We start from the raw sequence: 25,179 nt of genomic DNA on the forward strand, positions 1-25,179 counted from the left end.
GACTTAGCAGCAGCAGCAGCAGAAGTCACTTACTGACCGACTTCTTTCCCCACACTGATGGGGATGCTAAGGCCCCAACAAAGGAGGGGTTTGCCAATCAAAGGACATAGATAGGAACCCTTGATACAGTCCCAGTCCGGGGATTCTTGTAATGGAAGAGGCTAAAAAAGTGGTGGGAATTTGAAACTCCAGTAAAAACTAGAAGGAAGCAAGAAGTAAGCTTTGGGCCATAGATGAAGCCTCTAAGGAAGGAATAGATCATTCACAAAGTGAACTTCTGCTTCAACCACTGTTTCCAACTGCTAACTAACCTCTACCTAACACCAGTTAAAACTTCAGGAAACCACTGTTTGACTATTAAGCTGATGAAGATACTTTTAATGGAAATAATGAAGCAGAGAGACCATCACATTCACACCGCTTGTGCAAGAATACACTGAGTCAACTTTTCTGGGAGGCAGTTTGCCAATGAGATTTAAAATACTTATCACCTGCGTTGTATTGGCTAAAAAATTCTATGTTTATGGGTTTACTCTAATGTTTTTATTTTTTTTGAGTTGTACATGAAGAATTACATGCAAAGAAGTTTGTCATCACAACTATTAAGAAATTAGAAGCAAAGTTCACCAGTAGAATATTTGCAAAACATTAATTGGTTAAATAAAGAATATTAGATCCATGAAATAAAACTGGAAATATTGCTGCTTTAAAAAGACTATTAAATAGGCTTTACAAACTATGAAGCAGAATATAGGTCTGCAAGAGTTCTGCAGCAACTATTTGTTTACTTTTTGAATAACAATTTTATTGAGATACAGCTCACATGTCAAAAAGTTTACCCTTTTAAAGTGTATAATTCAGTGGTCTTTAGTATATTCACAGAGTGTGCAACCATTACCACTATCTAATTTTAGAACATTTAATTCCCCTTAAAAGAAACTCAGTACCCATTAGTAATCAGTTTATCCTCCCAATCCTGAAAACCTCTAATTTGTTTTCTGTCTCTATAGATTTGCTTATTCTGAGTATTTCATATAAATGAAATCATATAATAAATAATCATATAATAAATCTCATATCTAAGTCATTTCACTTAGCACAATATTTTTAGGGGTCATCCATGTTGAATCATGTATCCATATTTCATTCCTTTTTGTTATTGGTTGTATGGATATATCACCTTTTATTTATCTATTTAATAATTGATGGACAGTTGGGTTTCCATCTTTTGGTAGTTATGAGCCAGGCTGCTATGAATATTCATGTATAAGTTTTGTACAGGCATGAGTTTTTCATTCTTTTGCCTATATGCCAAGTCACATGGTAACTAAATGTTGGACTTTTCCAGGAACTGCCAGACTTTTTGCCAAAGCAATTGTACCATTTTACATTTCCACCAACAAAGCATGAGAGTTCCAATATCTCCACATCCTTGTGAATACTTGTTTTTTGTTTTTTTTTTTTTTCATTTTAGCCACTCTACTGGGTGTAAAATGCTCTCATTATGATTTTGATTTGCATTTTCCCAATGACTGATGACATTGAGCATCTTTTCATGTGCTTGTTGTCCATTTTTATATATCATTTATGTTCATTTTAAATATAAGACATGACAGAAATTTATGAATATATCATGATCTCGTGATATTTCAAGAAAGCAGAGGAGAAAAATATTTTAGGAAACATACAAAAATATCAGTAGTGATTGTCTTTGGGTAATGAGATTATGCCTGATATTTTAATTTAATGACTTTTATTTTGGATATGGACCATTTTTTAAGGTCCTTACTGAATTTGTTATAATACTGCTTCTGTTTCATGTTTTGGTTTTTGGCTGTGAGGCATGTGGGATCTTTGCTCCCCAACCAAGAATCCAACCTGCACCCCTGCATTGGAAGGCAAAGTGTTAACCACTGGACTGCCAGGGAAGTGCCCACTGGCTAATTTTTATTTTCTTTTAAAATCCCTTCTATATCTCCCAAATGCCCTGCAATGAGGATGAACTACTTTTCTGATTTGAAACTAAAGGGAAAAAAAGCATGTTGCATTACTTCAGGCGCAGCACTTGGGCAGAGGACTTGGAAGGAAGAAGCAGGCTGGGGACACAGGAGGGCAAGCAATGGAGAAGACATAAGAGAAAAACCTAGAACCGGGAACCTCCACCCTAGAGAAAAGTAGAGAGAGAGATTCGAGCATTTTCCAGAAGGACAACCTAAAAGGCTAACAGGCACAAGCAGAGAAGAGATGCTCGCTCATTAGTTATCAGAGGAATGTGGATTTAAACAACAAGGAGACGTCACCGTACACCCATTTGACTTGCAAACATTGAAAAGCTGGGTAATGCCAAGTGTTGGTGGAGCTGCTGGTGGGAGTGGAGATCTCGCTGGCAGTTCTGGAGTGCAATCTGGAACCACTCTGTCGTGTTAAGAAAAGGCATATCGGCTGAATTGGCACAGCTTTCACTCCCCGGAATGTGTCCCGATGAAAGGCTCCCCGGCCTGGGGACAAGAGGGCACGGGAACAGTCACCTAGAGGCAGGGGGAGACGGGATGGTCACATATGGCTGGTGACACCAGGTGGCACCATAAGGCAGTCAAAACAAGCCACCAGATGGGCACACGGCAACACGGGTGGCTCTCTTGAAAGTACTGTGCTGAGAGGAAAAACATTAGAAGCAGGATGAGGCATATAACCGACAGCATTTATGTAAATTAAAAGTACAGAGACACACAACACTACGTGTTTTGCAAGAACACAGAAACAAGTATCCGCATTCAACACATTGGAATGTTTGCCTGTAGAAGAGGGGAATGGAAGTAGAGACAAAAGAGAATATATATTTTTTAATGAATTAAACAAGAGGATCCCTGCACAGACCTGTGATGGGGATGTGACAAGAACTGAGATGTGATAAATGCATGCCAGCATCATGGTCCAAACAAAGCTTACAGATCCCTCCCCCGCAGAGGTGGATGGGGTCACTCTAACGTGTACCTATTCATTTACAAGTTTATTGGCTCCTCTGGCCTTGGGCTATGGCCCAGATTCTAGGAGGAGGGACATGAGAAGAACAGCAGCGGACACAAAAGGACCTGGGAAAGAGAGTCAGGAATGAGACAGGAAAGAAGTGCTGGGAGGAAGCATGAGAGTTCCCATGGGACGCTGTGGAGGGTGGTAGACCCAGGTAGCTGCCCAAGTTCAGGTGTGGGCTCCAGTCACAGGCTGTGACCAGACTAACACGCAGATGTCAGCACCTTCACCCTCGAGTGTGAAGGTGTCGTCCACTTGATATGAGTCACCCGGGCTGGCAGAAGTTCAAGATCGTGGCCGTGCCATCTCCGCGAGATCTCAGTCCTCACCTCCAAGAACAAGAGGGAGGGCGTTAGGAAGGTCCCACTGTCACTTCTTTATTCAGCCCCAGTGGGGTTGAGGGTGCCGGGGAGGCCATGCAGGAGAAACTGAGACAGGGGTTTCCTGCAGCAGGAGAAGCTACGGTTGGCCACAGCCACAGCTAAGTACTACCTCTAGAGGATACTACTTCCTCCTTCCTGCAAGTATTTCTGACCATTCCGTTTGGCTCCTTCTCTGTCTTTTAGTACTGCTTTTGTCTTGGACCACTTAAAGACAATTATGGGTGTTTTCTTGAGTTTCTGGCCAAAAAATAAGTACTCTGTCCTCTCCAAGTAGCCCAGGGCCCATGAGCCATTACAGGCAGGTATGGAAGTCCTGTGTTTGCTCCCAGATCCCAAATAAGTCTGCAGGAGACTCAGAGAGGCTACTGGGGGCAAAGAATGTCAGAAGAGAGGGAGCCAAGAAGAGACAGAAGTGTCAGGTAAGGGGTAGCAATGCTCCACAGCTGGAGCCTGGCAGGTCTGTGTACCCAGGTCTCCAGCAGAACAGCTGCTGCTGTTGCTGCTGCTGCTGCTGCTAAGTCACTTCAGTCGTGTCTGACTCTTAGCGACCCCATGGACTGCAGCCCACCAGGCTCCTCCATCCATGGGATTTTCCAGGCAAGAGTATTGGAGTGGGGTGCCAGTGCCTTCTCTAGCAGAACAGCTGATAAGCTGGTAAGTCACTTCAGTCGTGTCTGACTCTGTGCGACCCCAGAGATGGCAGCCCACCAGGCTCCCCCATCCCTGGGATTCTCCAGGCAAGAACACTGGAGTGGGTTGCCATTTCCTTCTCCAATGCTGGGACAGAGTTAAATTCTCACACTACTGCCCGATAGCAAGTCTGTCCTAAGGGGAAAATATGAAGTGTCTTCTGGGTTGAATGTTATAATTTACTCCTCTCTGCCATCTCTCCATGATTCTACAAGTGCACTGGCACCATCTATTCTGTCTATAGGGACTTTACTGGTGGCTCAGACAGTAAAGAATCTGCCTGCATGGAGAGAGTAACATGGAAACTTACAATACCGTATGTAAAATAGGTAGCCAATGGGAATTTGCTGTATGACTCAGGGAACTCAAACAGGGGCTCTGTGACAACCTAGAAGGTGGGATGGGGAGGGAGATGGGAGGGACTTTCAGGAGGGAGGCCTGATGGGTGTACCTATGGCTGATTCTTGCTGATGTCTGACAGAAAAAAACAAAATTCTGTAAAGCAATTATCCTTCAATCAAAAAAATAATAATAAAGTGGCAAAAAACAGCCAAAAAAAAATCTACCTGCAATTCAGGATACTTGGGTTTGATCCCTATGTCAGGAAGATCCTCTGGAGAAGGGAATGGCAACACATTCCAGTATTCTTGCCTAGAAAATCCCATGGACAAAGGAATCCCAAGGGAAAGAGTCAGACATGACTGGGCAGGACAGGGACATTCTGTCTGTTCACGTGTGTGTTCACCTTTTTGGTTTGTTCTTTTTGCGTATCTCTTCCAGGTGCTCTCTCTCAGCACCCCTGCCTCTGCTCTCCATCATCTTCCCTGTCTTTCGCCTGAATCTATTTTCCTAGACTTTGTGTGTCTACCTTAGACTTTATTGTTTCCTCTGTGTCTTCTCTCTGTCTCTCTAGGATCTGACTTACTCCTTCCCGTAACTCTCTCTAATGTTCAATTTTAGGAATACAGAATGGAAGGACCCCTTTTAGCCCCCACCCCAGCCCCTACATCCCTCTTCTAATCCCTGAGAGGCCTTTTCTACCTCATGATGAATGGATAGTAAGCTTGGCCAAGACCAGAGGAAGGATGGATAAAAGATGTTCACAGGAAGTATTCAGGTTAAGCTTGATCCAGAAACTCAGGACAGATTTCCACAAAGGATTGCAGGACTCAAGTTATGGCCTGAGGTGGGATTTACAGGGGCTGGACAGGAGAGAGGCAGGCTTAGGAGTGGTGGGAGGAAAGGCTTAAAGAATAAGGGTAGTCTGAGTCACATACCTCTTGGTTGAGGAAGCAGTACAGGATAGCAACAATGAAGCCCTGTGAGGTCAAAGAGAAAGGACCCCATCACCCTGGCTTGGCCTTGGATGTCTGTAGTCTTCCTACTACCTTTTCCCCCACCCCCAACAGGCTGTGACCTGGGCCAGGTCTTTGGAAAAATGCAAAGTAGACATATTCATCACATTACTATGTGCCAGGCATATTGTCATATGTAATTGCCGTAGCAAGCATTCCAAAGCTTTATCACTGGCCTGATGGCCCGTTTCTCTGATTTTATTTATTTCTGCATCCCCCAGTATTGAGCACAGAGCCTGGCACATAATAGGTGCTCAGTAAATGCTGAATTTGTGAGATGGTTAGATGGCATCACCAACTTAATGGTCATGAGTTTGAGCAAGCTCCAGGAGTTGGTGATGGACAGGGAGGCCTGGCATGCTGCAGTCCATGGGGTCGCAAAGAGTCGGACATGACTGAGCAACTAAACAACAACAAAATGTTGAATAGAGTGGACGGATGGATATACGGATGGATGGGTAGATAGATACAGGGATAGTTGAATGAATAAAGATATAGATGGATATAAAGTAACAAACAGATGGACAGTTGAATAGATGAATGAGTATCTGGAAGGAAGAATAACTGGTCTAGTCACCCTCACCTGCCATGAAATCAACCACCCCTGTGGACAGCAGCACCCCCCGCTCCTACGCAAAGACTCAGAGGGAAGGAGAGAGTACTGTGGGGACCCTCACCTGGAAAGAGCCCAGTCCCAGTTCTAGAGGGAGGCGGATGTCCAGGCCAGCACTGTCAGGCAGGAAGTTGAAAATGACATAGTGGATTCCAAACAGAGGAATGAGGAGAAGCGTTGACTTAGAGAGACGCCTGCAGAAGAAGACAAGGCCTGGATTCTGCTGTTCCCTCTCTCAAATGCTCTGGTCTCAACTTATCCCAGTCAAGTGTATGTATCTTTCAAAGTCTAATTCAAGGACACCTCTTCCAGAAAGTCCTCCCAGATTGTACTCTAACCCCATGATTCATTTAGAAAGGATCTCTTTCCGCAGGCTCCCATAGAAATTGATCTCCACACTCATCACCCACAATGTGGGTTGCTAACTGGCTGTTTGGGACCCCCATCCTTCCTATATTGTGTTTCACTGGAGGGCAGGGACCAGAACTATTCTCTCTGGGAACCTGGGGAGAAGCACAGGACCAAGATGATGGACGCCTAATCATGAATAAAAAAGAACCATCTGATTCCTGCACCAGTTATGTCCCCAGAATTTCCTGAAACACATATACACACCCCCACATGCACACTCACAAACACACACACGTTACCAGTACTGATGCTGGGTGTGGAGGCTGCCCTGAGTTGGCTCCAGTTTCCTCAGCAGGATACGGATAATATTGAGAAAAAGCCCAAAGTTCACCTGGAAATGGAGGTGCAGGCAAGTGGCAGGAGTGACCCAAATGGCCTGGGGTAGGACCTCTTTGGGGACAAGAAACCTCAGGTCTTTGAGGGACAGGATGAGCAGGTCATTGCTCGAGACCTTGCCACCTGGAGACTGGGACGTCCAACATGGTACTCAGGGGATCCTGGGCTCAGGGTCCCCCTCCTCCAGTCCCAGGCCAAAAGTGGGAGGTCATACCTTTCATCCTGCTTCCAGCACCTCTCAGGCTCTTCTAAAAAGCATGTGGCCTTCACTTTGCACAATTACAAAATCAACAAAGATGTGTGCATTCACCCAGGCCATGCAAACCAGTCCTGGCTGCTTTGCCTTGAGTGTGGGCAAGGTAGGGGTTTCAGCTGCTGCTCCTTCTACACCCTGAGCCAGGCCTCACTGCAGTGGTAGGTGATCTGCAACCAGGCCACCAGACTCATCAAAATTCTGAGTTAGAAGAAGCCTGAGCTCTGATTTTTCCAATGGGCTATTCATGGGCTTCCCTTGTGGCTCAGCTGGTAAAGAATCCACCTGCAATGCGGGAGACCTGGATTCAATCCCTGGGTTGGGAAGATCCCCTGGAGAAGGGAAAGGCTACCCACTCCAGTATTCTGGCCTGGAGAATTCAATGGACTGTATAGTCAATGGGGTCACAAAGAGTCGGACACAACTGAGTGACTTTCACCATTGAGGTCCAGAGAGGGCCTCACAGAGCACCTGTGGGGGAGTCAGGCTCGAACCCAGGGTATCCTGACTCCCAGCCTGGAGTCATGTTTCCTGCTGTGTATGGCTGCTCGTTGGGCCCAGGGAGATCGGCTGAATAATGCAGAGGACACTGGCCTCACGCACTGACCCCAACAGAGAGGACGATGGGTCCTTTGATGATCCACCAGTAGGGGGAGCTGTCGTCCAGGTCCCAGCACCTGAAGAGAGGGCAGGCCTGGACTGATGGCGGGGTGGCGGGGGAACAGAGCGCAGTTGCTGAGAAGCCCTTTTCTGGGGTACCCCTGCTCCTCTCTCCTTTCTTCCCTCTACCTACAGCTCTAGGCTCCTCCCTCTAGAATTCGATCCTTATAGCCTCACCTTACCCCGAACAAGCCTTATCTTCTCGAGACATTTAGGCCCTTTCCAAAGGGACACCCTAATTCAAGAGGGGCTCACCCTTTCCCTTCACCAAGGTGGATGAGTTTCTCAAAAATCAGTCATGTTTGCTATTTTCTGTGGCCCCAACACTTCCCCTATTCTGGAAGGTCCCTTCTTACAGCCCCTATCCCCTGAGATCCCGAAACCCGAGACCCTGTGCCCCCTTCCTGCCCAGGCTCAAGCCTCTTCTGTGTTATCCATGGACTGTGCCTCCTACCCCTCCCCACCCCCACCCAACCCTGGGAGTTCCTGAAGTCAGGACCAGGGACCCCCCCTTTCTCATCCCAGCTTGGAGGACAGCCTCATCAGGACCCAGTACAGGTGTGATGAAGGGATAGCCCAAACTCACGCAACGTCTTCGAAGGCCAACTTGCAACCCACCCACATGCCGGTAAAGAGCAGAGGAAGCCCTGTGGGGGTACAGAAAAGCCATGAGTAAGGGTCTGCATCCTGTGCCCACCTCCCACCACCACTACCAGCATCACACAGGGCACTGTGAAGGCAGGACCCTGTGAGAGCCCAGGGGCAGGGGACCTGGTCCTGATCTCAACACTCGCTGTACGACTACAGCCATCCTTCCCCTTTCTGGGCCTTGGGGTCATCATGAGTGAGCTGAAAGGATCTTTGTGTGAGCTCCCTGGTCATCCCCAATCCTCCACCCACTCCACCCGCCCCCCACCATGGTGCCCAAACCAGCCCTCCGTGCTCACCCCAGGCAGCGAGAACCAGCCACCAGAAGACCCTCCTTGTGCTGGGCAATGTGGAGACTAAGAGGCAGGTCAGGTACACAGCTTCTGCCAGCAGCCAGCTGAAGTTGGTCATGGTAGCGAAATGGGAAGTGGCCACAGAAACCTTACACAGGACCTGTGGGCCAGGGGCCTGGGCGCCTCAGAGCCAGGACACCCACTGGAGCCCCATCAAAGCTCCCCTACCCCCAGGTCTCTTCCACTATGGGCTACCACCGAGGGGATGTGGTAGTATATATAATATGGTTGTGAAGAACACAGATTTGGGATCCAGAGAGCCTGGCTTCAAGTTTATCATCTGGGTAACCCACCCACACCTTAACTTTTCACATATAAAACGAAAAACTTCCAACCCCTAACTCATGGTCTCATCATAAGGATTAAATGGAAACCCTGTATACAAATTGCTACTATTTTTACTGACACTATCTCGCCGTCCCTCCTGAGCTCAAGTCTCTCCCTAGAGCTGAGGCTATGGAACACCATTACTCTTGCAGAGCTCCATCCTGCGAAGACACATGCATGCACCCATGCATTCACTCAGTCACTGAGTGACTCTGCTCATCGGTTGGGTGGCTTGACTCTGAGCTCAGAGGCGAGTGCTCTGAGTGCGTGGCCCCATTCCCAGCACTCAGCAGCTGGGTGGCCTCCCAAATATCCCTCATCTACAAACGGAACTAAAATGAAAATATACATAGGAAAGAAAATGAGACAATACATGTAAAGCATTTAGCATAATGCCTGGTACCTAAGCACTAAGTATATATACTATTATTGTTTCTTTCATTAAGGAATGAAGGTCATCTGTTGGCGTGTTCATTCATGTATCTATTCATTTCCGGTACAGTGTCAGAAAACCTAGTAAGAGCTGCCCACACTCAGCCCAACTTCTTTTATTTTTGGCCTCCTCTCATTCGTCTACCTCCCCACCCCCATGATGACTTCCCTGTTTCCTGGAGCGGCCCCAGCTTCTCCTGTCTGTGAGAGCTGCTTCACCCTGGTCCTCCCTGCTGTCTCCCTATCATTGCTCTCCGTTCCCCCCTCCCCAGAGCTCCAAAGCCACCTCCTCCCTGAAGCCCTCTCCTGTTCTCTCCCAGCTTTCAGCTCCCTCTACCTGATGGTCCTGTAATCTGGTACAATCTGTCCCCTTAGGCATCCTGGGTGCTTCTTGAAGAAGAGACCTGGCTTTGTCCAGCGCCTGATACACCCACACCCAGCAGAGACAGAGCCCAGAGGAAGTGTGAGATGGAAGCATGAGTGGACTGAAGTGTGCTCTGGGCTGGGCTACGGGATGGGAATGAAACCAGAATACAGAACATGGAGCAGAGAGTGGAGTCAGGGAATGATGGGGCTGGGCACAGGAGGATTTAGGACTTGACCCCAAGGAGGGGCGGGAAGGGGGAGGGGGGCTTTCCAGCTCTGTCCTTGGCAAAGCCAGAGCCCCGGGGTCAGCCCACTGGACTGGACAGGCTGACATCTCTAATCCAACCTCCTCGCCCACACCAGCACCCCCACCCATGACTGTTACAGTGGAGAAGCTGCAGTGGTCCGTGTTCTCCTGGTGAAAGAGGGTGGCGTCCTTCAGGAACACAGCTGCCGCCTTGAGGATAAAGGTGATGAACAGCTGGGTGTGGATGTAGTTCCTGGGGCAGTGGAGCCTCCTGGAGGGAGTGGGAGGGGTGAGGAAAACAGGAGGCAAGGAGGGAGAACAGGCTTGGGGAGACTGAGCAAGGAGGGAGGTGAATCACACGGGCTTGGATTGGCTGTTATCAGATTGGATCCATTGCACTGAATGTAAGGCTTCAGCTTTAACTTGTAAGACAACCGGGCTCAGTGCAGGTGAGGGGAGGGAAAACATCAGTTCCCTGCCTTCAGGGAGCTCATTACATGGAGGACAGAGGCAGAAATGACAGGGGACCCCCACCCTCTGCCCCTGGATAATCAAAGAGACGAGGCTCATTCCCAGGAGACAACAGCTCAGGCCAGGCTGGAGAAGGCTTTAGGAGGGCAGCAACCAAAGGCTTGAAATAGTCAAGAAGGGCTTCACAGAGGAGATGAAATGACCACAGTAGCCCTGGGAACGTCTTTGACAACCAGGCGGAAGATCAGGTTTGGTGCTGTGGATGACGGGGAGGCAGGGAAGGTTCTGGAGCAGGGAATGGGGATGGCAAACCTGAGAGCAACCAGGATGATGATGGCCACTAGGAGGGCCGCGGCTGAGACGCTGTGGCCCATGGTGTAGATGATCCTTACCGCGGAGAAGTAGGATTTCTGGGGAGGGTGGAGGCAGAAGGAATCTCAGCAACGGGGCCTCTGAGGAAAGGGAGGCTTGACCATCAAGCAGGTGATGCTTTGAATTCTACCCCCAAACTGTCGGTGTGGTGTGAGGCTGGGGTGTCTGTGGGGACCAAGGCAAGCTCCCTTTGGAGTTTTCCCTTTGGAGTTTGTTTACAGCCTGTAAGCTAGGGAGGGAACAGGATGGGGGAGGGAAGCGGGGGTGGGGGGGAAGGATGAGGATCAAGATGCTTAACTCTAGCTGCTGCTGGGAGATGGGAGAAAGAAGCTGCCACAGAAACTGTGCGTCCCTGGGGAGTGACAAAGCTCAGGAGGAAATCGGGCTTGTTTATTGACATCCAGCTTGCTCATTAGCTTGGGAACACGACATCCGCAAATAAAGGGGAGAGCAGGAACAGCTTCAAGGCTAAGCTCTTTCCACAAACAAGTATTTGAATCAATCAACTCAGCCTGGATCCCAGAGATGGAGACAGAAGGTGTAGCCTTTCGGGGAGGGGATTGATCAGGGACCCAGCTCCCCTGAGGGATGCAGGCAATCACCCCTGACTGCCCCTCCCTGACTCAGTCTTTTTATCTGAAAGAATGTCAGACTCATGCTCTGCCTTCAGGGCTGGAGGGAGAGAGCTATGGGGTTATGGGAATGGAAGCAATTTGCCAAGGCACTGCTCAGTTTGGAAGCATGGAGTGTGCTGCTGGGGTAGGAGTCACTTCCATCATTGGGTTTCCCTCGCTGTCCCACAGCCATGCACACCACTCCACAGACTGAGGATCAGAGAGGGCAGGGAGCTTTTGCAGTGGTCCTTGCCCAGAACAACTCAGAGCCTTTGTTTCCCGCAACCACCCCCAGCTCCCAGTCCTGGAGCTGGGGCACAGAGAGGGTGTCGAGGAGACACTGGCCAGGTAACACTGCCCACCCTGCCTTCTGCCTCCCTCTTCCTCCTAGCAGCGTAGCCCACCTGTCACTCTGGAGCAAGTTGCTCTCTACTAATTCTCACTCCCTCTCTTCCAGCCATCTTCCAGAAGTGTGCTGTCATTCACATTCCGACCCGCCAACTTCAGTGGAGGTGGCAGCCCCTACCATCGTGCAGTCTACCGGCCACACAAACATCCGTGACGAGCCTCTCACCTCCTCAGTCAGCAGCTCCAGTGGCACAGGGCAGGCCTCGGGATAAGGCGGGAAGGGCTCCGACCAGCCTGCAATGGTGCAGTCCCTCTTCACAGCCCCTAGGAGGCAAGCGGAGCCGGGGAAGCTGAGATGTGATCAGGACGACTTCCCCCTCTCCCCAGGAAGGTGGGGGAGCCGGGAGTGACCCTGGTCGAGTCTGCACAGACAGCTCATCTCTGCAGCAGAGAGAGGGGAGCCTTTTCTCCTGAGGCCTGCTGTCCTGCCTGCTTGGGACACCTTCTGGGACCTTCCTTTCTGGCCTCAGACTCACCTTCTGTTAATTGAGAGAACAGTTTCCTTGGAGCAGAGTAGAGAACTGGGTCCCCAGCATCCTAAAGAAAGGAGGCCCTCTCTGCCACCGGAGGAACCATCCACCGCAGACAGGTGAGGCAGAGCATGGCTGCCCTTCCACTCTCCCCGACAAAGCAACCGTTAGCACCTTATGGGGAGATTGACTCTGCCTCTCCACCCCCATGGCCAGTCCTCCTGCTCACACCTCCCGCTCACACCCAGAGAACAAGTGCTCAGTGCCTGACCCCAAGCACAGCACTCCCAGGCCCAACCGCACCCTCTGTGCAGCTAGGGCTCTTGTTCTCCCCAGGTCACAGGAGGTCAGGAAGCTGAGGCTCAGGGAGGGTAACTGACTCATCCAAGTTCATAACTAAAGACAAGAAGGAGTAAGGCAGTGCTCAATCCAGGTCTGCCTGACTCCAAAGCCAAGACATGGCCACCGCATTCTACCACCACCCAAGGAAACCACCTCACCTCGGCTCTTCCCCCCATCTCCACCGCCAGCACCCCTCACCTGGCTCCGAGCTGAAGTGAGAGAAGAAAGCCGGGCAGGGGAGGCTCACCCACTCGCCAGAGCCCGCCGTCGGCCAGCACAGCAGCCCATCCCAGATCCTAGGGCAGCCTAGACAGCAAAGTGGGAGCAGGAGGGACTCAGCCCAGGGGACAAGCTTGTCCACCATCCTGAGCGGTGCCACTGAAGGAGATGGAGAAACCCACGACGAGCCACCTCCTCCCTCCCCAGCCCCGTACCCAAGGTGGAGTTAGGCATCCCTTCGGCAGCTTGTAGACATGCTTGCTCATCCTCTCGCAGCTGAGTGATGACATCACATTCTGGGTGCACGTGGCCCAGGACCTGTGCAGCAGAGGATGAATGACATGAGCCAAGCCAGTGTGTGCTTCTTCTAGGTTGGCTGGTCAAGTGATCTGAGGACAGAGGTAAAGCCTGATTCATTTCCACAGCTGGGCTCTTAGTTAGGTACAGGGACCAGGTTCATCAAAGAAACGCAATGGCTATTTGGATGAAAGGCAGGCAAGCAGGGAAGGAGGGAGGGAGAATAAATGGAGATTTGGACAAAGGCTTCCCCTTTTCAATTCATGGAAGTCAGTTCTGAGACACATTAAGTAAAAGTCTTCAGAAGATGGCATGGGGATGGTCAACTCAACAATGCAGCCGTGTAGTGGCTTTTTTTTCTTGCCATGAGTGAGGTGAAGGAGCAAATGAATGTCTTCATGGATGAATGAATGAATGGGTAACTGTGTGGCCCGCTGGTAGAATGAGTGAATATACATACAGAATATAGATAGATGGACTTCTCAGGTGGCGCTAGTGATAAAGAACCCTCCTGCCAATGCAGGAGATGTTAGAGATATGGGTTAGATCACTGGATCAGGAAGAAGATCCCCTGGAGAAGGACATGGCAATCCACTTTGATATCCTTGCCTGGAGAATCCCATTGACAGAGGAGCCTGGTGGGCTACAGCCCAAGGAGTCGCAAAGAGTCTGACTGAAGCAACTTAGCACACATAAAAAGATGGATGACTGGACGCATGGATGCATGGTGGATGGGTGGATGGATAGGGGGATAGGATGCACATAGAAATGGATGGGTAATGGACGATAGATGGAGGGATACCTGCCTTGACGTGCAGCCCAACAATCAGATCATTCACAGGGAATGATCTCTGTGATCAGCTAGGAAACAAGCTGCTTTTCTGGAAACCCTCTAGCAGTAGTTCTGAAAGTGTGCCTCTAACTCAGCCAGAGATCAACTGCAATGAGCCAAGAATACACAGAGATCTATGGCTGGATCTAGGACTTCACATTTTAACAAGTTCTCCAGGGAGCTGGAGTCAAAGGCAGGAATTCTTAACACCTCTCCCTCCCATTCCCCCAGACTGGAGAAAAGCTGACCATCCAACAGGGCACAGCCCCAAACAGACACATGAGAAGGAACTCAGCTTTACAAGACACGCTCCTTACACTGTGAACATGGATCCACATCCCAAGTTTGAATCCAACATATACATCAAATTCAATCAGTGTAGATTTCTGTCCCCAAGGATTTACCAGGGAAGAGTGTGGAGAAGGCAACGGCACCCCACTCCAATACTCTTGCCTAGAAAATCCCATGGACAGAGGAGCCTGTCCTCTGTCCATGGGGTCGCAAAGAGTCGGACACGACTGAGCGACTTCCCTTTCACTTTTCACTTTCATGCATTGGAGAAGGAAATGGCAACCCACTCCAGTGTTCTTGCCTGGAGAATCCCAGGGACGGTGGAGCCTGGTGGGCTGCCGTCTATGGGGTCCCACGGAGTTGGACACAACTGAAGCGACTTAGCAGCAGCAGCAGTGTGGTGAGGAAGAAAGTTAACACCTGGTCCTGATATATCTAATACAAACTGAGCAGGGGCCAGGCAAGCACTACTGGAGGGTGGCCCTTCTCGCAAGGACTGAGGAGGTGGCATTTGAGCTGAATGTTTGAAGAGAAAGGAGCATATTTTTAGAACGTGCCCAGACAAGAGAGTGGGCAGATGTACCTGAGTTGCGTGAGGGGAGAGCCCTGCCCATGGCCATCCTCACATCCACATGTGCACACACAAGCCCCCAGTGTCTGGCACAGAGTCCATGTCAGCAGGTGGTTCATTAAATCCTAGTGTCCTTTGACAGAAACCGAGGCACGGCAAAAGCATAGTGGGTATGAGACAGTGGCTGGGGTCAGAGACGTCAAACACTAGAATGGGGGCGGTCGACAGTAGGTGACCACATGGAAGGGACCCCAAGGCCAGAGGGCTAGGAGAGGACCTGGAGACGCTGACCAGTAAGGAGGGTCACCCCCATCAGACCCGCCCTTGCAGGGGAGGACACCCCTGTCCTGACCGGCTGACCCCAGTCCCCCAAAGCCAGCTTGGGCTCAGCTCTGCCACCTCCTGCCTGGGCCCTGGGACCTCACCATGCAGATTCCACCTGCAGCCCCGGCTCTGGATCTCCAATCTGGGAGCACTTCTTGGCTTCTTCCCAGGACTCAGTGAGCCTAGTGCCACTTCAGAGGAGAACCCCAGTCTTACCTCCCCCATACATCCACAACAGCAGTGGGGTAGATGGACAGGGCGGGGCCTGATATGGGACCATGGGCTCCATCTGCCCTCCTCCCCCTCCACTACAATCCCATCCTTTCCTGAGACGCCTTCTCAGGGCCTGACCATTGGACCACCGAGGCCAAAGGAACTAGGGCCCCTGGTGGGAAGCCTCCCACCAAAAGGAGAAACAGACAGCCACCACACTTCCCAAGGGAAGAAAAATTCAGGGAAGCTCAACTCATGACTCAGGTGTGTGGTCACGGGTGGAAACTGCCAGGGGTGAGAAGACGTGGATCATTCCAAGACTTATCCCAATATTCTGGTTGGATCCCCAACTACTCACCTTGGGATCAGGGATCATCTAGCCTGTGTCCAGGACCCCACTCCTCCTGAGGGGAGACTGTTGTCCTGTATGCCTTGGCCTGGCTGACCATGGCTATAGCTGACCTGGGCTCTGTGCAGGACAGAGCCCACACCAGGAGACTGGGATTTAGTGCTAACCCTGACCCTGGCACCAGTGACTGAGTGACCCCCACAGGATTTCAGTCCCCCTTCTAGAATAATGCATTTCCTGTGGGGTGCACACAGATGAGAAGGAGGAGGCCCCACTCTGTGCAGTGCGGGGTGGGCAGTAGAAGTCACCCATGATGCACTGCAGGCCCAGCCTCCAACAAGTCAGATCCTTCTCCAGGCACAATAGCTCAGCGGGGCAGATGTTATTTTCTTCTTTTACAAAAGAGACAAGTGAGGCTCAGGAAGGGACTTACCTAGGTCACATGGCAAATCCACAGCACCGGTATCAAAGCCCAAAGGCCGTGTGCAAAGAGCAGGTGCAGCCCCGGCCACACATACACACTCACACACACACACACACTCACACACATGCACACACTGTCAAACACACACACACTCACACACAAGCCAGTGGAGGAAGAGGGCAACCTCAGTCCCGTGAGCTCGCAGGAGACCCTGGGAGCTGCAGCTTCCAATCTGGGACTGTGTCTCCCATCCTGGTCCCCAAGTCACTGTCACTTGTACTAACTCTGGGAAAGTACACCCCTCCTGGCAGCCCGCTCCCCAGCCTTCTGGGCCTCGGGACTGTACCTGATTGTGGAAAGCTGCTCAGGGCCCAGGGTGTGCCCTTCGAAGGAGAGGCTCCCAGAAGCTGGAGGGGGGAGCAACTTCTCACTTACTACCCAGACACACTCAATCCCTGGCCACACCCTCTTCAAAGGAAGCAACTCAATCAAGTGGCTCCGGGGATCGTGGGGACTGGGAGGGCTCTGCAAGCTTGTCGGAGGAGGAGGTGTGGAGAAGACTCAGGGTATGAAAGGGAGGCAGAGGTACTGTTTGAGGTACTGTTTAGAGTATTGTGGCCCCGAGGATGCAGACAGGCCCTCAGGGATGCAATGGGCACGCGAACTCAGTTCAACTCCAGGAAGGACATTTTGCTGTCAGAACTCCCCAGGGATGAGCAGGCTGCCTGGGAAGGGAGGGGGAGGAGAGGTGGGGACCGCAGGTGTCAGGAGTTCTCCAAGCCAGGCCACCAGACTGCTTGGTAGAGAGACTCCTGCGCCGGGGAAGGGTAGTGGATCCCAGTATGGCCCAGTGGCTCCCAGATCTCAAGCTCAGTGGGAGGGGCAGGAGGGTCTGAGCTGGCTACTCACGATCGGCAAGGGGCCCAGCAAGCAGAGGACGCAGGCACCCCACACCCTGCTGTCCATGGTGGGAGCTCGGCGACAGCTGCCTGGGTCAGCCTCGGTGACCCTGCGTTCCTTCCACTGTCCCCTGTTGTCACCGCTGCCAGCACACCCTCTGCTTCTCCTTCCCAGGTGGCTGTTTGCATAGACAGGAGCTAGTGAAGGGGACAGAACCCACTGAATATTCACCAGGATTTCAGAACACCATGCCCAGCTCCGCCACAGCCTCAGGGTAGAACTCTGCATTCCTGGCGGGAAGGGCTTGACTTCGTCTGTAAGTCTGCCCATGTCTGTCCTAACATTACCAAGGTCACAGACAAATGGCAGCTGCAGGACACCTCTTGCCCCAGTAGGTCACTATTCTTTATATAATTTTCTTCTCTGAGCCCAGCCCTCTGAGGCCCCCCAAATGAAGGAGACTCAGCAAAGAAGGCCTGAGTCCACACTCGGGGACCCCAGTTTAGTTGTGATCTCAGCCTCATCCACCGGGCTGAAGGATGAGTTCGGAGCCCTGGGGACCCAGCAGAAGTGGATAGGGTGTCAGTAGAGTCTGGACAACAGGAATCTTAGAAAAGGACGCACAATCATAAGTTCCCATGCATCCCCATCGGCTGGTCATGAAGATAATAGTTTCAGCAAAACCTTGTCTTTGTTCCCAGCAAGGATACCAGTCTGGATGGCGAGGTGAAGTCTGAAGGGATCCAGGCTCTGGACTTTACATGGTGGCTTGTCAAAGTCTCTTAGGAAGTCCATATGGAAACAGGGAAAAACAGGAAGCATGCAAGAAGATTCACATAGCTAAGCCATCCTGAGTGGGGCAAAACCAGTGTTATCAGGGGCAGAAACAAGAGAACCTACACAGCAGCTCAGATTAATTTGAATATTCATTACCCTGTCAGTTTTATTATAGTTTCAGACTTTAAAATGAGGGATCTCAGTCGGCCAGGCTAGAAACAGTGTTCTAAATTGCCCTGAACCCTGCACAGCACTGGGGCGTCTAGAAATCGCATTATATCTTCAAGGATCCCGAAGGTGCCAGTACCTGGCAGGTCCCATCATCTGTTTGCAGGTCTGCAATCCCAGAGCTTGTCAGGCCGGACTCTGACACACACGTTTCCAGCCTGACGCCAATCATGAATGATGAAGCTTCTCGTCCCTGCCACATCTGGACTGAGGAGTCATTTTACATCAGCAGGGCTGTGTTTTTCCACTTGTGTTCATCACCAACAAAGAAAAATATTTTGAAAGGAAGGCACGAGGCACCCCCAGCCCCAGACACTCCTGCCCTTGTGCGAGCGTCTTCATGTGCTTGGCCGTGACCTGGGGCAGGGCTCAATCGCGCCCAGCTTGCACATTTGCAGGGTAAAGCAGAGCCCCCCTGTTGACAGGCTGAGTAAGGATGCAGTGCCAGAGACAGAGCACTGAGCAGGTGTAGCTTAAAAGGAAAGCCAGAGCCTCTGTCCCCTAGCTACAGAGAGGCAACAGTCCAAGGATAAAATCTGCAATCAATCACTGTTGATAATTAACATCAATTGGTGTTACTGAGGGTTAATAACTGATATTAATGCTACTACTGATTATTATCTATTTGTCAATGCCTAGAGACAGTTTTCAGTGTCACAGCCAGCAGTCAGGGGCAGGGAGGAGATGTGGCAAGGTACTAATGTTATGTAAGAGATAAAAGCCATAAAAACTGGGATGCTGTTAAAATCCTACCATGCACAGGATGGCCCCCCACAACCACCTAAAGAACTGTCCACTCTAAAGGTCAATAGAATTAAGGTTGAGAGACCCTGATTTAATTGTGTGTGTTCCTCAAGTTTCCCCCCAGGCCCACTGTCCCTTCTGAACCGGCCAGGGTCATTGTACTTCCATCTCCAGCTATTTCTGTATCTGCTCAGGGTTCAGAGTTTGACTCTACCACTTGGAGTTCAAGGGCAGACTTAAACAGGTCTCTCTCACACACACAGCGTGTGTGACCTTGGGCAAGTTATTTAACCTTTCTGAACCTCAGTTTTTCATTGAAAAACAGGCATAATACCTTCCTTGTTGGGTTTCTGGAATAAGAAAAGGAAAGGCCTACAGAGAACCTCATACAGAGCGTAAATCACAGAGAACATGTTACAAAGCTGGACTCTCAGCAAAGAAAGTTAGAATAATCAATTCTTTGGATGGAAAATATAAGATTAGCTCTTTAGCTCACATTTATGAAATATACATTCTAAAAGGCTTAAAGTCCCAGCTATAAAGCAGTAAGATTTTTTCCAAAAATGCAAATTTGTTTTTACAACCTCAGAAGAAGGGAAACTTTTTTTACATAAAAAGAAATCTTAAAGAAAAGAGTAGTAAGTTTGAGCACATTGGCATTAATAAATATACAGAGTTCCAGAAAAACATCTATTTCTGCTTTATTGACTATGCCAAAGCCTTTGACTGTGTGGATCACAATAAACTGTGGAAAATTCTTCAAGAGATGGGAATACCAGACCACCTGATCTGCCTCTTGAGAAATTTGTATGCAGGTCAGGAAGCAACAGTTAGAACTGGGCATGGAACAACAGACTGGTTCCAAATAGGAAAAGGAGTACGTCAAGGCTGTATATTGTCACCCTGCTTATTTAATGAATATGCAGAGTACATCATGAGAAACGCTGGACTGGATGAAGCACAAGCTGGAATCAAGATTGCTGGGAGAAATATCAATAACCTCAGATATGCAGATGACACCACCCTTATGGCAGAAAGTGAAGAGGAACTCAAAAGCCTCTTGATGACAATGAAAGTGGAGAGTGAAAAAGTTGGCTTAAAGCTCAACATTCAGAAAACGAAGATCATGGCATCTGGTCCCACCACTTCATGGTAAATAGATGGGGAAACAGTGGAAACAGTGTCAGACTTTATTTGTTTGGGCTCCAAAATCACTGCAGATGGTGACTGAAGCCATGAAATTAAAAGATGCTTACTCCTTGGAAGGAAAGTTATGACCAACCTAGATAGCATATTCAAAAGCAGAGACATTACTTTGCCAACAAAGGTCCGTCTAGTCAAGGCTATGGTTTTTCCATTGGTCATGTATGGATGTGAGAGTTGGACTGTGAAGAAGGCTGAGCACGGAAGAATTGATGCTTTTGAACTGTGGTGTTGGAGAAGACTCTTGAGAGTCCCTTGGACTGCAAGGAGATCCAACCAGTCCATTCTGAAGGAGATCAGCCCTGGGATTTCTTTGGAAGGACTGATGCTAAAGCTGAAACTCCAGTACTTTGGCCACCTCATGCGAAGAGTTGACTCATTGGAAAATACTCTGATGCTGGGAGGGATTGGGGGCAGGAGGAGAAGGGGACGACAGAGGATGAGATGGCTGGATGGCATCACTGACTTGATGGACGTGAGTCTGAGTGAACTCCGGGAGTTGGTGATGGACAGACAGGCCTGGCGTGCTGCGATTCATGGGGTCGAAAAGAGTCGGACACAACTGAGCGACTGATCTGATCTGATGTTCAAGAAAGAACCCCATAAATAAAACTACAAGCAAACTACAGACTGGCAGAAATATTTGTGACAAACAATGATAAAGATATAGTATTAAAACTTTATTTTAAAATACCTAAAAATTAATAATAAGAGGAAAATAACCCAATAGAAAAATGAGCAAAGGATATAAACAGCAATTCAGAAAATAAGTAAAATGGGAGCAATGAACAGATGAAGAAATGCTCAGCATCACTAATATTCAAGAAAATGAAAATTAAAATAATGAGTTACTCTTTTTTACTTATCACATTGCTTAAAATTTTATGTCTGACAATATGATGTTTAGAATTATTTGGGGAAGTGGTACTTCCATATTGTACAGATGAGAGTGAACATTGGTACACACACTTTGAAAAGACAGTATGATATAATCTTTTATATCTATGAATGAACCTACCCTATAAACCAGAAGTTCTATTCCTGGATATTCGTTCTAGAGGGCAGAATTATTTGTGTTGTTGCTATTTAGTCATTAAGTCACGTCCAACTCTTTTGCAACCCATGGACTGTAGCTCACCAGGCTCCTCTGTCCATGGGATTTTGCAAGCAAGAATACTGGCATGGGGTGCCATTTCCTTCTCCAGGGGATCTGTCCAACACAAGGATTGAACCCGAGTCTCCTGCATTGCAGGCAGATTATTTACCACTGAGCTACCAGGGAAGCCCAGTATCATTTGTAATATGCAGTAAAACCCAGAAAACAACACAGAAGTCCAATGATAATGAAATAGCTAAATAAAATGTGTATATTCACACAACAGACTAGTATAAAGAATTGAAAGGGTAAGTTTACCCTTTCAATTTGTATTCTATTTGTATCAACAGGGAAAGATTTCAAAAATACATACTTGAGGAACTTCTGCTTCCCTATAAGGCAGAGTAATAGAAAGTGATTTCAGTTCAGTTTCTCAGTCGTGTCTGACTCTTCGGACCGCATGGACTGCAGCATGCCAGGCTTCCCTGTCCATCACCAACTCCTGGAGCTTGCTCAGACCGATCAGTCGAGTCAGTAATGCTATCCAACCATCTCATCTTCTGTCATCCCCATCTCCTCCTACCTTCAATCTTTCCCAGCATCAGGGTCTTTTCTAATGAATCAATTCTTTGCATCAGGTGGCCAAAGTACTGGAGCTTCACCTCAAGCATCAGTCCTTTCAATGAATATTCAGGACTGATTTCCTTTAGGATTGATTGGTTGGATCTCCTTGCAGTCCAAGGGCCTCTCGAGAGTCTTCTCCAACACCACAGTTCAAAAGCACCAGTGGTCCAACACTCACATCCATACATGACCACTGGAAAAACCACAGCTTTGGCTAGACAGACCTTTATTGACAAAGTAATGTCTCTGCATTTTAATATGCTGTCTAGGTTTGTCATAGCTTTTCTTCCAAGGAGCAAGCATCTTTTAATTTCATGGCTGTAGTCATCATCTGCAGTTATTCTGGAGCCCAAGAAAATAAAGTCTCTCACTGTTTCCATTGTTTCCACATCTATTTACCATAAAGTGATGGGACCAGATGCCATGATCTTAGTTTTCTGAATGTTGAGCTTTAAGCCAGCTTTTTCACTCTCTTCTTTCACTTTCATCAAGAGGCTCTTTAGCTCCTCTTCCCTTTCTACCGTAAGGGTGGTGTCATCTGCATATCTGAGGCTATTGATATTTCTCCGGCAATCATGATTTTAGCTTGTGCTTCATCCAGCCCGGAATTTCGCGTGATGTACTCTGCATATAAGTTAAATAAGCAGGGTGACAATATACAACCTTGACATACTCCTTTCCCAATTTGGAACCAGTCCAGTTCTAACTGTTGCTTCCTGACCTGCATACAGATTTCTCAGGAGGCAGATCAGGTGGTCTGGTATTCCCATCTCTTTAAGAATTTTCCACAGTTTGTTGTGGTCCACACAGTCAAAGGCTTTGGTGTAGTCAATAAAGCAGAAGTAGATGCGTAATACTAGAAGTTCTAGCCAGAATAATTAGGCCAGAAAAAGAAATAAAGGGCACCTAATTGTGTCATCTGTGAACAGAGGTAATTTTATTTTTTCCTTTCCAATTTAGGTGCCCTTTATTTCTTTCTGGCCTAATTATTCTGGCTGGAACTTCTAGTTCACACTGACTAGAAGTGGCAAAAGCAGACATCCTGTCTTGTTCCTCCTCTTAAGGAAAAACTTTCAGTCTTTCATTATCGAGTATGATATTCACTGTGGGTTTCATATATGGCCTTTATCATGTTAGGGGAATTCCCTTTGGGGCTTCCCTGACGGCTCAGATGGTAAAGAATCCTCCTGCAATGTGGGATACCTGGGTTCCATCCCTGGGTTAGGAACCCTAGAGGAGGCCATGGCAACCCACTCCACTATTCTTGCCTGGAGAAGCCCCATGGACAGAGGAACCTGGCAGGCTACAATCTACAGATTCGCAAAGAGTCAGACACAACTGAGGGATTAAGCACATAAACATATATAGATATACATATAAATACACATTTTTTAATGTCTGGAAGCTCACACACCAAAATTGTAAAAATGGAGAAAAAGGAAAGGGGCAAGGTATAGACTGTAGGGAATGGAATAGTTGCTTTTGCTCCAGTATTCCAATGTTTAAGAAAATGTATTTGTGCACTACTTGTAAAATTAAAATTAAGATCACAGTAGCTAGTGTTTAGTTTTCCTTGTCACCAGTGGGTATTGTAGATGTCAGGGTAGAGTCTGTCCTCGCTACAAGCAGGTGGGGTTTTTTTTAATGGACTATCAGGTTTCTCCCTGAGAATCCCTCCAACCCACAGCAAAAGCCCCAAGGCACTTGGCCGCACAGGCTTTTCAGTCCCACCTATGTCTGTTGCCCCCTGGTGGTGATGCTGAGTAACTGCTGCCTTTTCCTGATGTCAGTGGGAGGGGCCAGGCTAGAAAGCAGCCCTTGCCTCAAAATGGCTCCAGGCATGTGCATAGCTGGGGCTGGGGTCTTATAGCTGATGGACAGGCCTCAGGATGCAGCTCTTTCTGGATATTTGGCCCTGATCTGCTTTCCTCGAGTGGGCTGCAGACAGAGGGTACTTGGCCAGAGCAAGGCTGGAGCGAGCCCTGTCCCTGGCTGAGTTTTAGCACCTCTTCCTGTTCCATGACTCTGTCCTTCCTTCAGGGGCAGGAACAGGCTAGCACAGGAGCTGGAGTCCTGGGGCCTCAGCGTGGATCCCTATGGAGAGAAGCCCCATCCTTGGCCCTCTGAAAGGGAATCACTTAGCTGAGGCTCTAGAGCTCCAGCTGCCTGAAGCCATGACCACTCACATGTGCCTATGACCCAGCTTTGCATGAAGCTGGGGTCAGGGCTCAGTCTCTGTCCGGAGTCATAGTTCAGTCTGTGATCCCTTTGGGGTCAGAGTTGGATCAGGTTCTGAGCTCAGACTGGGGTCAAGGTTAGGGCTCAGGCTGGGGCTGGGTCAGGTCCCAGTCTCCATCCAGGATCAGGATCAGGAGGAGGACCAGAGCCTCTGGGCTCTGAAGGCAAATCCGTTTCTCTTCTCAGGTTTTCAGGTCAATCTCAGAGTCCCAAAGTGATTTTTCCCCTGAGCAGAAATTACGGCCCCGCAGGAGCACCTGCTAAATGGGGGTGGGGCAGGGTGGGACAAGGGGAGTGGCAGGGTGGGGGAGGCGCACCGGCCCTCAGCCAGGCAGCACCTAGACAATGCGACACTTTGTTCTCTAACTGAAGAAGGCGCGCGCTTTGATTTGTGTATGGATAACTCATTTCTTGATAAACTTTAAACTTCCCGCAGACTTTGCCCTCCTCCCAGAGCAGGCTTTCTCCAGCCAGGCCTGACGAGAGGCGCTACGTGTGGGAGGTACAGGCCCAACCGTCCCTGGCACATGCCCAGTGTGGGTAATTGTCCCTATTTTGCAGAAGGAGAAACCGAGGTACCCGAGGTCACCTGGGAAAGTGTTCTCTGAGTTGGGACTGGGATCCAGGTCTCCAGGTTCCCAGCCCCAGGAGCTGTCTGGGGCCCAAGCTGCATGCTGTCATTCACGGAAAGATTCGGACTCAACGTTTCACATGCTTATTTTGGGGTTGAAGAGGCTATTACCCACTAACTAAAGGTGCTGGAAGATCCCCTGGAGAAGAGAAGAGCAGCCCACTCCAGTCCTCTTGCCGGGGAAATCCATCCCATGGACAAGGGAGCCTGGTGGGCTACAGTCCACAGGGTTGCAAAAGAGTCAGACACAACTTAGTGACTCATCAACAACAAAGGCGCTGGGAGCAGAGTCCCTAGAGCTCCGGGACATCATCACCAAGGAAAGGCGCCCACCAGCCACTGAGAGGCGAAAATGAAGTGCACCCCCAACGCCGTCCTTCCCTGCACCCGCACACCAGACTTTCTGGATGGGGCAAGGTATCCCCTGCAGAAGACAA

At 49.2% G+C, this 25,179-nt stretch overlaps 1 protein-coding gene across 6 annotated transcripts; it reads right to left on the reverse strand.

Moving 5' to 3' along the window:
- Positions 1-1,383: 1,383 nt before the first annotated feature.
- On the reverse strand, positions 1,384-17,379 carry GHRHR (growth hormone releasing hormone receptor). 6 transcript variants are annotated; one of them, XM_010804289.4, is made up of 14 exons: positions 17,211-17,379; positions 13,216-13,318; positions 12,980-13,087; positions 12,136-12,233; positions 10,888-10,985; positions 10,243-10,375; positions 8,679-8,832; positions 8,318-8,378; positions 7,679-7,748; positions 6,722-6,813; positions 6,136-6,265; positions 5,381-5,422; positions 3,255-3,359; positions 1,384-2,528 (listed from the first exon to the last, which is right to left on the reverse strand). In XM_010804289.4, exons 1-14 carry the CDS (start codon positions 17,265-17,267, stop codon positions 2,460-2,462), a joined length of 1,320 nt encoding a protein of 439 aa, XP_010802591.1. In that variant the 5' UTR covers positions 17,268-17,379; the 3' UTR covers positions 1,384-2,459. The 6 variants fall into 6 exon arrangements, with proteins under 6 accessions (XP_010802591.1, XP_059741387.1, XP_059741385.1 ...); XM_059885404.1 differs by lacking the exon at positions 17,211-17,379 and adding an exon at positions 16,648-16,718; NM_181020.3 differs by having other exon boundaries at positions 1,467-2,528; positions 10,237-10,375; positions 17,211-17,369.
- Between the last annotated feature and the right edge of the window lie 7,800 nt (positions 17,380-25,179).

Source organism: Bos taurus, chromosome 4 (assembly GCF_002263795.3).
Source record: "Bos taurus isolate L1 Dominette 01449 registration number 42190680 breed Hereford chromosome 4, ARS-UCD2.0, whole genome shotgun sequence".
Lineage (NCBI taxonomy): Eukaryota > Metazoa > Chordata > Mammalia > Artiodactyla > Bovidae > Bos > Bos taurus.